The sequence below is a fragment of the Haliotis rubra genome, unplaced genomic scaffold (assembly GCF_003918875.1).
Source record: "Haliotis rubra isolate DU_JTF1 unplaced genomic scaffold, ASM391887v1 Scf885, whole genome shotgun sequence".
In the NCBI taxonomy this organism is placed as follows: domain Eukaryota; kingdom Metazoa; phylum Mollusca; class Gastropoda; order Lepetellida; family Haliotidae; genus Haliotis; species Haliotis rubra.
The window spans coordinates 69,943-83,351 of record NW_025767618.1 but is presented as its reverse complement, the minus strand read 5'-3'; the positions used below and the strand labels follow the sequence as shown (position 1 = coordinate 83,351).

General features: G+C 42.7%; 1 protein-coding gene and 1 long non-coding RNA gene across 7 annotated transcripts in view; both read left to right on the top strand.

The window, feature by feature from the left end:
- The window catches only part of LOC124263474 (apoptosis-inducing factor 3-like), a 48,137-nt gene extending 38,683 nt beyond the window's left edge, over nucleotides 1-9,454 (top strand). For all 5 annotated transcript variants that reach the window (XM_046698124.1, XM_046698123.1, XM_046698126.1 and 2 more), the window contains 7 exons: nucleotides 4,104-4,239; nucleotides 5,201-5,277; nucleotides 6,618-6,735; nucleotides 7,279-7,377; nucleotides 7,687-7,762; nucleotides 8,373-8,477; nucleotides 9,150-9,454. In XM_046698124.1, coding sequence (XP_046554080.1) covers nucleotides 4,104-4,239; nucleotides 5,201-5,277; nucleotides 6,618-6,735; nucleotides 7,279-7,377; nucleotides 7,687-7,762; nucleotides 8,373-8,477; nucleotides 9,150-9,192 — 654 coding nt within the window. In that variant the 3' untranslated portion in view covers nucleotides 9,193-9,454. The remainder of the gene's footprint in view (nucleotides 1-4,103; nucleotides 4,240-5,200; nucleotides 5,278-6,617; nucleotides 6,736-7,278; nucleotides 7,378-7,686; nucleotides 7,763-8,372; nucleotides 8,478-9,149) is intronic.
- Nucleotides 9,455-12,394: 2,940 nt separating this feature from the next.
- On the top strand, nucleotides 12,395-13,184 carry LOC124263480. Of its 2 annotated transcripts, none has more exons than XR_006894855.1 (3): nucleotides 12,395-12,416; nucleotides 12,792-13,119; nucleotides 13,167-13,184. It is a non-coding gene; the product is annotated as an uncharacterized LOC124263480 (long non-coding RNA). The 2 variants fall into 2 exon arrangements; XR_006894854.1 differs by lacking the exon at nucleotides 12,395-12,416 and adding an exon at nucleotides 12,670-12,745.
- The last annotated feature ends 225 nt before the right edge of the window (nucleotides 13,185-13,409 follow it).

The following is a 13,409-nucleotide window of genomic DNA, read 5'->3' as shown; positions in this document are numbered from 1 at the left end:
CTGCTATCTTTAATAACAAGTTCAAGCACGTCTATCGAACAGTGTGTGACTTTACTCACAGGGAGATAGCGTTGACGGCCTTCCAGCAAGTCAAACATCCCTCATCACATGAATCCAGTACCTACTATAGCCTCGACGCCACACTGTTAGGTGGGCTTGGAATCAGGCGCCGGTGCATGGTAGGAGACGTGGTGACAAATCTCACATCAACAAGAGAGGATATGAACGTAGCTGCATCCCCTTCAAGGGTGACGGAAGCAGGGGCAAAAAAACAAAAGTTCAAGATCCACATGACTGGACACTCCCTCATCCACTAGGCCCTTGTATTATCCAAACACCCGTACATTGGTGACGAGTGCGTTCTGACGTAATTGGTTATTTCTGGGTGTCCATACGTCACAACATATGGACACATGGGTTCTGGCTCTTCATAGTTCTGCCTCTACGATGTGCCGGGTTCCAAGGTTTACCTTTGACCGGGAGTACCTGCTTAGCGCAGCAACAGTGATAATTTGGTTATTTCACGTGGGCTCTCCGCCATATTTCGTTAACGTGTTGGCCTCCTGCCTCATTTACATCAGTTATTTTTTTCCTTTTAGTGGACTCACCCTTAGATGTCATAGGTGGAGTCACCTTGACTGAGCGAGTTCCGAACTACATACGTTTTAGTCGGCACCTCCATGCAGAATTGAGGAGCCCATGCACTTACTAGATCTGATAACCTCAGGTTTTCGGCCGTGAAATCAATAAGCAGTTTGGAGCTCAAGGCAGTGTTCCTCACCATCTGTCACTGGGCGCAATAGCTAATGGGCAACATGATTGTTGTGGGGTTTAACGAGTGTTTGACCGGGTTACTGTTTCCAGACGTTCCGTCTGTTTCCAGTAATGGCTGACACCCATATCCATCTGAGCACTCAGCATATTCCTGGGTGCGGGTACATCTTAGCGGAGGCTATATTGGGGTCTGACAGAGTCGCTTTCACAGAATGAATGCTACACAAAGAGATACCGGTTTATGTGTCTCTGTCTCCGGATGGTCAACCTGGGCAGTGGATGGCTTAAGTCTTTCCTGGGGAAGCTACATGCAAAATACGTTCCCTCCGGTCTTGCTTCCAAATGTTTTAGTCACAATCAAGAATTAACAACTTGACTTCGACTAAAATTAGTTGGTCCCAGATGACCAACCAGAGGTTGGTTTCAAGCGTCAAGAGCTCCTCTTCAACTAGCCAGATGTGGAAACATCCTAGTGCATCCTCATCCCACGCCAGAACGGTTCAATTAACACACTGCATCTTCAGGTGGCATTCTGCACCAATTGCTTTTCAGCCAGAGCATTGTTACTGCTTTGCTAATGAACATTGGACTTCCATTAGGCACATGTATAACAAGGGGCAGTCGTTCGAGGAGTTGTGTTGCCGCGAAGCAGGATCCGCTGAATGTATCCCCCCTGTTTTAGCAGTCTCACTGCTGTATTTTTACAGGGAAAGCGTTCCAAGAGGGGCATGGTTGCCACTTCTGTTAGTGGCAATTCCCTTTGTTTTGGCAGTCCCCATTGACAGGAGCTACTGTCCATGCTTCGCTTGTTTAGAGCTGGAGTACCCCAGGCTGCAGTTTTGACCACCCGCCAGGATTCTCTACACGGTCTTGGACCGCCTACGCGTTGTGTCTTGCAAGCCACTCACGAACACTTCCCTTGCAGACTTGCACAGCGATAGCGACAAGGGTCATGCGCTTGGTGTTAATTGGGTCAAGTTTGAACGACACCGTCATGGTTCTATGCCTCTGGGTATTTGATTGGGATTTCATCACTATAACCCAGTTACCAGCGCGAAATGATCGATAGTTCTCTCTTCGCCTTTATCGTCTGTTGTCGGCGTTGACGACATTCCTGTGTTACTTTTGTGTTCAGTTGATGTACTCAGTTTGTACATTAAGCGCAAGTGTTCCCCAAGCCGTCAGAGACATGTAAGCGAAACCACAAGTGTTTTGTGGATACGGACTACCATTATTCATGCGTATAATGTGGCTGGTCTGGTTTCCCCTCATCTACGCCATCCTCATGTACTTCGTACACTTGCCTGGACTATGGCACTTCACAGTAACTGAACAGTGGCATTGATCATGCATGAGTGTTTCTAGACGTCAGACACAGTCTTCGCCAATCAGTAGCCACACCACATGTGTCCAACGCATCAGACCAGCACCTCACCAATCCCCGACGGTTATCACCTCATTGTTGTTCGCCACGACGCCACGAAGCACAACGATGTCGTGTGGAGAATGAGTTGTTTTGAGAAAAACAACTGGGTATGTCAGTTAAGGAGTCACACAATAGATTCAAGTCCATGCTTTTTACTGCATTCCCTAAAGCTAATAACGCCTTAAAACCGTGTGGTCTTATTCCATTTAAGCGTACATGGCTTATATGCGAATTGCCACTGAGATATAATCCCTCTCTGCTGACCATTCTTCCAGATTCCACAAAGGTGCCTTCCTTCATGATATTTCTTCCCACGAAGCACGACGATGCCGTGTGGGAAAAGAGTTGTTCCGAGGGAAACAACTGGGTATGTCAGTTAAGGAGTAACACTTGGAAAAACTCAAGTCAATACTTTTCACTGCATTTCCATAAAGCTAATCTCGCTTTAAAAATCGCGTGGTCTTTCCATTTAAGCCTGCCTGTCTTATATGCGAATTACCACTGAGAGATAGTCACTGTTTGTTGACTATTCTTCCAGGTGCAACAAAGATACCTTCCACCATACTTTTTCTTCCCATGAAGCACGCCGACGCTGTGTGGGAAGAGAGTTGTTCTGGGAGAACAACTGGGTCTGTCAGTTAAGGAGTAACGCTTTGGTTAACTCGAGTCACTGCTTTTTACTGCATTTCCCTAAAGCCTATAACGCTTTAAAAATCGTGTGGTATAAGACTACGTGTTTTATATATGCGCGTATTACCACTTCCTGATCGTCACTCGCTGTCCGATCTAGGTGCGACGACGGTTTTCCACCACCGAGGTGCACTTGATAACATTGACCGAGCTGTCTTTGTTTACCTTGCGGGGCGATCCCCACAGATGACACGCCCTCCATCCTGCCTGTCCGATAAATGTGCAGGAAGCAAGTAGTGCAGGATTAGTTAAAAATTTAGTAAAATATAAATATTTTTTATATTTGTATACTTATCCTGCACTACTTATGATAAGGGCCCACCCTGCGCTTTCAGCTACCTCCCCTCTTTGTATTCATCTGTGGGATTTACGGCAATAATCTGAGGTGGCTGACGTCATCTTCCGGTGATGCGTGTGCAGACGGATGTTTACCCGAGACCAGGAAGTGATTGCAGTCTACGCTTTTCAACATCAATCGTCTGGCACAGCCACGTTTCGCGAGTCGTAAGCAATAAGTGCAGGAAGTAAGTAGTGCAGGATAAGTATACAAATATGAAAAATATTTATATTTTACTAATATTAAAGTAGGGATTTTTTGCACAATTTATCAATTTAAAAATGATTTTTTAAAATGTTCTTTATTAAATTTCCTGATGTTTATTTCTGATTTCATTGTGTCTTCCTGCCGGGATGATGCTAATCACTGCATAAACCTATCTACTCCCATAGTCCTTACTTCACTTAATATATAATGATAACAGTTTAATTACTCATGATAACAGTTAACATGATTGTGCTTAGCCGTGCTCTTGTTTCTAATGTTACCCTCATAATGTCATGTTCTTTAAGAATTAATTTTTGGATTAAAATCATAGTTAACATCAAATATGTCACCATGTGATGTCGAATGTTTGTTTCTACTGTATGATTCTTGTAACACAATTAACTTGAACTTTAAACAACATATGAATCAGATTTATTAACATTACATTATTAACATTCTTGTGAAAACTATGACTCATCTTTCATCCTTCATTCTGATTTTAATTTCCGCCTAATTGTAAGACCAATCATGTACTTCAAAAAAAAATTTAATTCAGCTTTTCAAAATTGATGAATTCTGGAGACAAATATTACTTTGCCCAAGATATTTGTATTAAGCAAGCAAGTGGATTTGAAGTTCTTGATTGGTCAACCAAGTTTATGATTTCAGATGCATGAAGACAAAGGTGTCAAGTTCTACTTCGAGAGAAGTGTCAAAGAGTTTGTAGGTGTAGACGGGAAGGTGACAGAGGCCATCTTGTCTGATGGAACTAAGCTGGAAGCAGATATCTGTGTTCTTGGAATCGGTATGTCCAGAAAGTGGTATATTATAAGTTGTATGCTTCCCTCGAAGTAATACGGCCTGATGTATGTCCAGAAAGTGGTATATTATAAGTTGTATGCTTCCCTCGAGGGTAATACGGCCTGATGTATGTCCAGAAAGTGGTATATTATAAGTTGTGTGCTTCCCTCGAGGGTAATACAGCCTGATGTATGTCCAGAAAGTGGTATATTATAAGTTGTATGCTTCCCTCGAGGGTAATACGGCCTGATGTATGTATCTGTGTAGCAGTGTCACTCGAGCTGGTTACCGTGGCAGCGGATAATATTTTTTCCAGTTGTCATCCTCCTAGGAGAGGTGACACGGAAATTTGTTAAAGCGTCATTGACCAGTGAAATTAAAGTATTTTACATGAAGGTAAGATAAATGGTGTTTCTGCTCTTGACAGTACAGTGGTGTTTACATTTTATGTCTTCAATTACACAAACTATATAAAATCCAAATAAATTTATTAAATCCAAAAGGAAACTTTTATTGGTGAGGAAATATAGGTCTGAAAGGTGACTGCGCAAGCTAAATAATGTTTCAGACCATTTGGGATGTAAATGGTCACTGTTGTCCCCTTCCGGTGGTAAAACAGGTCGATGGTAGCACATATTTGTGCAAAAATGGGTGCTTGTGATCACATGATCATGGTAAAAGGGGTGCATGTTATTACATGCTTGTATTAAAACAGGTGTGTGTTAGCCAATATTTATGGTATAAGGAGTGCCTGTTATCCCATGCTTGTGGTAAAAGCCATCTAATGGGAACCATGTTTGGGTAAGCTCTGTCATCAAGACAACCTTGGCTAGAGGTGACTTTGACCTCTTCACCTAAAGAAGGATGCATTTGATCTGGAGCCAGTCAGCGGTCAGCTTTTGATGACAACCATATTACTCTCTAAACCATGGTGTCTTTATCCTGCATTCGCTGCATCTTTCCAGGTGTTGTGCCTGCAACAGACTTCCTGGAGGATTCTGGTATCTCCATGACAACCAGAGGATTCATTACTGTGGATAAGGTGAGATATACTAATGGTATTACCAGTGTAGGAAAGATAGCCCGTCCCAACATCCGAGACGGGTGAATTTTGTGGAGGACGGGTTAAAAAAAAATCTGGTCCGTCCTCATGTCGGGTGAGTTTTAGCAAACCAATGACATAATCATTATTATATTATAACCTTTTTGAATATTTACTGCCAAAGGATACTAGAATAATCAAACAGATAAAATTATCGCAAACAAAATCGATGAGATATGTTTGCTATAAGAAGCTTCTTGAAATGAATTTAGTAAGGAAGTGTGTGATTGGCCGGTTGTCACAGAATCAACAAATAGGAAAACGTGTTTCTTGTTTGCCCCAATTTCAAACCAAAATGGCGTAACCCTCATCGGTCGGTCTGCTGCTATGACTGAGCGAATTTACTCTTATTCTAGTCAATGTTGAATGTGCAACTGGCAAGGATGCAGATTCAGACTATGACTCTGACTTTTCAGATCTTGATCGAGATGTTGATGACTTGTCTGAAGACTAGTTCTGTCATGTTGTAACCAGATGATTCCACTAGGAGAGATTTAACAGTCCAAGCTCTGTGTGTGCATATTAAAATATAGCTTAAAATAAAACAAACCAGTTTTAAGTCTTGAAATGGTGTTTTATTTATATTTGGAGGACAGGCTAGATTTTGGCAGGACTGGTAAAATATTTGACCAGCCAGTCCTGTGGACAGGCTAGATTTTCTACATCTTTCCTACACTGGTATTACTAGTGTCTCCTCACAGCACGCTAGGAGGAATGAATATGTCATCAGATGAAGATACAGACCAGAGACATCATCGGTTATCCAGGGAATCAAATCATTGACCTTTTGGTTTAATATCCACAGCATCGTTTATGGCATCACTGTCTCCATCTCTCTCACGTATAACTTTCCGCTGTTCTCTGTCACAAGTGTGATTTGAGTAGTTGGTCACTTTTAGTGTCGTCATTCAAACCTGAACAGAAATGCAGGAATGGTTGTAAATAATTTGAATGTATTTATTATATTTATTAGAAGAGTGAGTAACATATGTTATAAGTGGTGGCTGAGTGTACTAGTATGTGTACTTTACTGAGAAACTGTAATCCCAAATATAACGTGTTAATTTGCCCACTTTCTAAATGGCATTGTGTATTCAGGAGCCCCAGCGCCCTGAGGATGGACTGAGAGGGTTTGGCCTGTCTCACTTTGTTGTTGAGGGTTGAAATTTCTGTGAACTAGATGGTTGCCTGACATGGAAGCAATGCATTGTGTAGATGAATGCAAGGCCATGTTGCCCAAAACATATTGATGACGTGAGTGTCTTGTGTATGGTTAACAGAGTCTCCAGACCAACGTTGCTGACGTCTATGCTGCTGGGGACATCGTGGAGTTCCCGCTGTTCATGGCGGGGAACCAGCAGGCTAACATCCAGCACTGGCAGATGGCACACAAGCAGGGTAAGGAGACAGTCCTCGGGATCAAACTACCACAGATGTTTATAGTATTACCTATAGAACATAGGTGAGATTAATTTGTCCATTTTCTGTCTGTTTCTTGTTGTGAACCAACATCACATGAGAACCATGTTCCTCTCATAAGCACTGGATTCAGTGGCTGTTGAATACAACAGATACTTATTTTTGGAGACCAACAAATAAGCTGAATGTGTGTTTGCCTTAACAAACTGCTGGATATGGTTAAGTCAAGGTTTGTTCTTCAACAGACAAAGAATAATAGACATTATTCCCCATCAGACAGTGAATGGGAGACATTATTCCCCATCAGACAGTGAATATGAGACATTATTCCCCATCAGACAGTGAATGGGAGACATTATTCCCCATCAGACAGTGAATATGAGACATTATTCCCCATCAGACAGTGAATGGGAAACATTATTCTCTATCAGACAGTGAATATGAGACATTATTCCCCATCAGACAGTGAATGGGAGACATTATTCCCCAGCAGACAGTGATACTGTTAACTGTTCACTCCAGGTCACATAGCTGCCCTCAATATGCTGGGGAAGACGACCGAGGTGCGAAGTGTCCCGTATTTCTGGACGGTGCAGTACGGCAAGAGTGTCCGCTACACAGGTGAGTCATACAGGGGGAAGTCAGCCATGTCATCAACAAAGATAGGATTAGCTAGAACAGATAATCATCACTCTTACCAGAAATTACCTCCACAAATCCATGGTACCTTGTTGGAAACATGTACATCAAGAAATGTGTCGTGATAACTGGACACTGACGGAAATCGTTCTTCACAATACTGCACGTCGTGCAGCTGTCTAACCACAGGGTAAGCCGGTTCTGGGAAGATGCACATTGGGAGAGGGCAGCTGCTTGGACACTGCTGACACTAATACATGCAACATCCTAACAGATCTTTTCTATGTTCAGGATACGGGCCTGGCTACGATGATGTCATTGTCCATGGAGATCTGGAAGCACCCAAATTTGCTGCTTTCTACACTAAGTAAGTACTGAAGCAACATTCTCTCATGAGTGTGAGGTTAGAGGATAAACTGTCAACTTGGTGGTTTGATCCCCAACCATGTCATAAAGATGTTACGTTATGGTTTTGCTGACTGGTGCTGCTGTTAACAGCTAATGGTAAAAATATTAGTGATGTCATTAAATTGTGATGAGTGGTCTGTGTGAGGAGTGGTCTGTGTGAAGAGTGGTCTGAACAATGAGGTGGTCTGTGAGGTGGTTTGTGTGACGAGTGGTCTGTGTGAAGAGTGGTCTGTGTGAGGAGTGGTCTGAACAACGAGTTGTTTGATTTGTGGGTTGGACATCACCATTGATATATGTACCTACCTATCCTAGTAGCGGCAACGCCAGGATCCCTCTCTGCCTTTATCATACCCCATGCTGGTGGTGAAGAAGCCAAGTGGTTAAAGCGTTGACTCGTCACGCTGAGGACCCAGGTTCGATTCCACACATGGGTACAATGTGTGAAGCCCATTTCTGATGTCCCTAGACGTGATATTGCTGGAATATTGCTAAAAGCAGTGTAAAACCATACTCACTCACTCATACGCCAGGATTGTTGTAAAACTACAACAGACTTTTCCCTTCTTCAGAGGAGAGAGCGTGGTAGCAGTGGCCAGTCTGGCCTTTGACCCCATTGTGTCTCAGGCTGCCCAGTTGATGCTGAATGGAGGAACCATCACCAAGGACGAGATCAGGTGAGGAACTCATGCACACTTCGCACAAATATCTTGCAGATCTTGCATTTTGGCTGCACTGTTGCTACATTCACTATAGGCAGAAATTTTCAAACTGCAAGGAGACAGTGCCACGCACCACCATTGTGCCCAGATCATGATTGATTATCTCCATTGAGACAGTATAACCATAGGCGGATCCAGGGTGTGTGTGTGGGTGGTGTGGGTGGTGGTGGGATTGATGGTGCAGGCTTGGCACCCCCATTTTGTCCTGAAAGTTTATTAAATGACCATTGAAAACGGGTGAAAATGAAGTGTGCACCCCACTTTCTCAAAAGCTGTATCCGCCCCTGATAACATTGGACTGGCCAGCTAAGTCCCCTGACATGACCCCAGTAAAACATGTTGAATGTTCTCAAGATGGCATGTTCCTCCTGTCAACACCAAATAACTCTAAAACTGAAAAGGGTCCTAATGAGATGGGACATTCAGTCCAGGAACATCTAAACTTCCTTCATTTTGGGCTTTTTCATAACAGAAATAGACTTGGCCGAAGGGAAGATATGGTGCAGGGACTGTGATATAGAGAGGCTGAATGAAGTATTATGCCAGTCAGAACTACCAGAGAAATACATGAATGTAACCATGAATACAGGACTGTTTATAATGGCATATTCTTTACTTTTTTTTCAGAGATGACCCAAAATCTTGGACAAGTAGACTCCAGAACTTCTGACTGGGTCTTCAGTCAAAATCAAACTTGTAAAAATCACACTTTATATATTTTTGTTCTATATGAATGTACAAAGTTATATTTGATGACCACATGCATGTGCTATGATGAATATTGAGGGGAATACTCTTATCACTGCCAAGTGAAAACGCTGAATGGATTATTGTTAAATATTAAATTGACTATTATGTGTTAACCAGTATTTATATGTGAATATATGATTGCATGAAAAATGCTACAAGAAATAAAAATTAATTGAAAAGTTCTATTGTTTTTACTAACTTTGTTGTTTGTCCTGTAAATCATCTAGTCTGGGCCAGACAATTCAGTGATTGATATGGTAAGCAATGATTCGTTGTCAGTACTCACATCAGAATCTAGTCATGCGATATTTGGTCTTCTCTCATGGCAAGCAGACGTGTAACCCATATGGTAATTTGGTGTCAGTCGAAGTCAATTTGGACAGTGTCAAAGGTCATGGTTTAAGTGATACAAGTTCACACCTTTATTACGAGGATGAGTGAGTGAGTTTAGTTTTACGCCACACTCAGCAATATTCCAGCTATATGGTGGCGGTCTGTAAATAATCGAGTCTGGACCATACAATCCAGTGATCAACAGCATGAGCATCAACCTGCGCAATTGGGAGCCGAGGACATGTGTCAACCAAGTCAGCGAGCCTGACCACCCCATCCCGTTAGTCGCCTCTTACGACAAGCATGGGTTACTGAAGATCAGTTCTAACCCAGACCTTCATGGGTCACTCTGAGGATGAAATCCATGAGTATTGGTGTTGTGCTGACCAAGGAACCAAATTGGGATTCGAATCCATGATAAGCAGATCCTAGAAGCTAAGGGCCATAACTCTTGGAACCAGCTTAATGCTGGTGTGCTTTCTTTGTATTTCTTCCTGATAAAGGGATCACCAAAACTGATGAAATATCCAGCTGGATCATACTGCAAATATTCGGTTTGACCGAAAAACGACCTGTGAAGATTCGGGTTAGAATTATTTTTCAGCAACCCATGCTTGTCGTTAAAGGAGACTAATAGGATCGGGTGGTCAAGGTCGCAGACTTGGTTGACACGTCATCTTATCCCAGTTGCATAGATTGATGCTCATGATGTTAATCACTGGAATGTCTGGTTGATTATTTACATATCGCCGCTATATAGCTGGAATGTTGCTGAGTGCAGCGTAAAACAACAAACAAACAACACAAAGAGACATGTATGTTTGTGACCTGTGTTTATCGAGAACATATTGAAGTTAAATCAAGGACGAAATGTTTCTCTGTGACCACCTGATTGTACAAATCTTATTGGTTGTGAGCTGTTTCCACTTTGACGAACCATGAATTTCCATGCAAGGTATGTTGAAATTCATACAAGTACATCATGTCTGTGTACCGTTATATTTTCTGATCTTTTCTTCTGTCACATTCATTGATCCGAGATCAATTCTGAAATGTCACATGATAATGGTATAAAGAAACTGTCATCCTTAAAGTGCCGTTATCAAACTGCATACATATTCATAGGCGGATCCAGAGGGGTGTGTGTGGGTTGGGGGTGTATCTGCCCCTGATATTCCTCATGAACAAAGAACATTTTCATATTCAATTTAATTGCAAGACCAGGATATGTGAGACTAATGCAAGTCCTCGCGATCGCTTCATACAGTCTTGTGTATAACACAATAACTTTGTTTTAGCATATCACTATAAACAGGTTGAACACCTGATTTGTTTACAACTGTAGTTAGTGTCATGTCTTTCAGGTAACGTACCATAAACATGCATCCCACTGCACCTGTTGTAAAAATATATATATCACATTGTGTTCAGGGGATGTACTGAAAATTTGTATGAGTTTAAATTATTTCAATACAAGAAGTCATTTTTGTAACCTTATAATGTGATGCACGTTTCCAATATCCTGGATTGGTACACCTGATGTTGAGAGCTGAAGTGTTCTAGGCTTATTGTGTAGTATCTCACTGACTAACACTGCAAGCACTTGTTGCAGCCCCCAGTTGCAGGGGTACAAGGAGGAAGGCCTATTTCTGGTCAAACATAAAGCTGGCTTAAAACATAATTCATTCACTACATGCAGCAAACGAGCAAAGACAAACCAGGGTCCATCCAAGAACTACATGCAGCAAACGAGCAAAGACAAACCAGGGTCCATCCAAGAACTACATGCAGCAAACAAGCAAAGACAAACCTGGGTCCATCCAAGAACTACATGCAGCAAACGAGCAAAGACAAACCAGGGTCCATCCAAGAACTACATGCAGCAAACAAGCAAAGACAAACCTGGGTCCATCCAAGAACTACATGCAGCAAACGAGCAAAGACAAACCAGGGTCCATCCAAGAACTACATGCAGCAAACAAGCAAAGACAAACCAGGGTCCATCCAAGAACTACATGTGGCTTTAGTGGTTTCAGGCAAACTTGTGTATTCCAGTGGCATTTTATTGTACAGCATTTACAAGAGCAGGTAGAGATATTTGAACAGTGCATCATCAATATATTTTTTATGTACATTACCTTTGTATTTCATTTCAAATAATAACTACAAGAAAGAGTGGGAAAATGTTGATAACATGACACAGAGATGATTCATCAGCACAAGCAGATGTTTGCTAATCCTCCACAGACTATGTCATAATAATCTAACCATTTCTAACAGTACACAGTTTATTGTGTTCTTGTGAATGCTAATAAACTCAAAGTCAAGATCCAAACTGTTGAGGTGAGTCATCTCATGCCATGTGCCTGTAAGGGCAACACTGTTGATGTGAGTCTCATCTCATGCCATGTGACTGTAAGGGCAACACTGTTGTGGTGAGTCTCATCTCTTGCCATGTGACTGTAAGGGCAACACTGTTGAGGTGAGTCTCATCTCTTGCCATGTGACTGTAAGGGCAACACTGTTGAGGTGAGTCTCATCTCTTGTCATGTGACTGTAAGGGCAACACTGTTGTGGTGAGTGTCATCTCTTGTCATGTGACTGTAAGGGCAACACTGTTGAGGTGAGTCTCATCTCTTGCCATGTGACTGTGAGGGCAACACTGTTGAGGTGAGTCTCAACTCATGCCATGTGACTGTAAGGGCAACACTGTTGTGGTGAGTCTCATCTCTTGCCATGTGACTGTAAGGCCAACACTGTTGAGGTGAGTCTCATCTCTTGCCATGTGACTGTAAGGGCAACACTGTTGAGGTGAGTCTCATCTCTTGCCATGTGACTGTAAGGGTAACACTGTTGAGGTGAGTCTCATCTCTTGCCATGTGACTGTAAGGGCAACACTGTTGAGGTGAGTCTCATCTCTTGCCATGTGACTGTAAGGGCAACACTGTTGTGGTGAGTCTCATCTCTTGCCATGTGACTGTAAGGCCAACACTGTTGAGGTGAGTCTCATCTCTTGCCATGTGACTGTAAGGGTAACACTGTTGAGGTGAGTCTCATCTCTTGCCATGTGACTGTAAGGGCAACACTGTTGAGGTGAGTCTCATCTCTTACCATGTGACTGTAAGGGCACCACTGTTGAGGTGAGTCTCATCTCTTGCCATGTTACTGTATGCCAACACTGTTGAGGTGAGTCTCATCTCTTGCCATGTGACTGTAAGGGCAACACTGTTGAGGTGAGTCTCATCTCTTGCCATGTGACTGTAAGGGTAACACTGTTGAGGTGAGTCTCATCTCTTGTCATGTGACTGTAAGGGCAACACTGTTGTGGTGAGTCTCATCTCTTGCCATGTGACTGTAAGGGTAACACTGTTGAGGTGAGTCTCATCTCTTACCATGTGACTGTAAGGGCACCACTGTTGAGGTGAGTCTCATCTCTTGCCATGTTACTGTATGCCAACACTGTTGAGGTGAGTCTCAACTCTTGCCATGTGACTGTAAGGGCAACACTGTTGTGGTGAGTCTCATCTGGTGCCATGTGACTGTAAGGGTAACACTGTTGAGGTGAGTCATCTCTTGCCATGTGACTGTAAGGGTAACACTGTTGAGGTGAGTCTCATCTCTTGCCATGTGACTGTAAGGGTAACACTGTTGAGGTGAGTCTCAACTCATGCCATGTGACTGTAAGGGCAACACTGTTGAGGTGAGTCTCATCTCTTGCCATGTGACTGTAAGGGTAACACTGTTGAGGTGAGTCTCAACTCTTGCCATGTGACTGTAAGGGCAACACTGTTGTGGTGAGTCTCA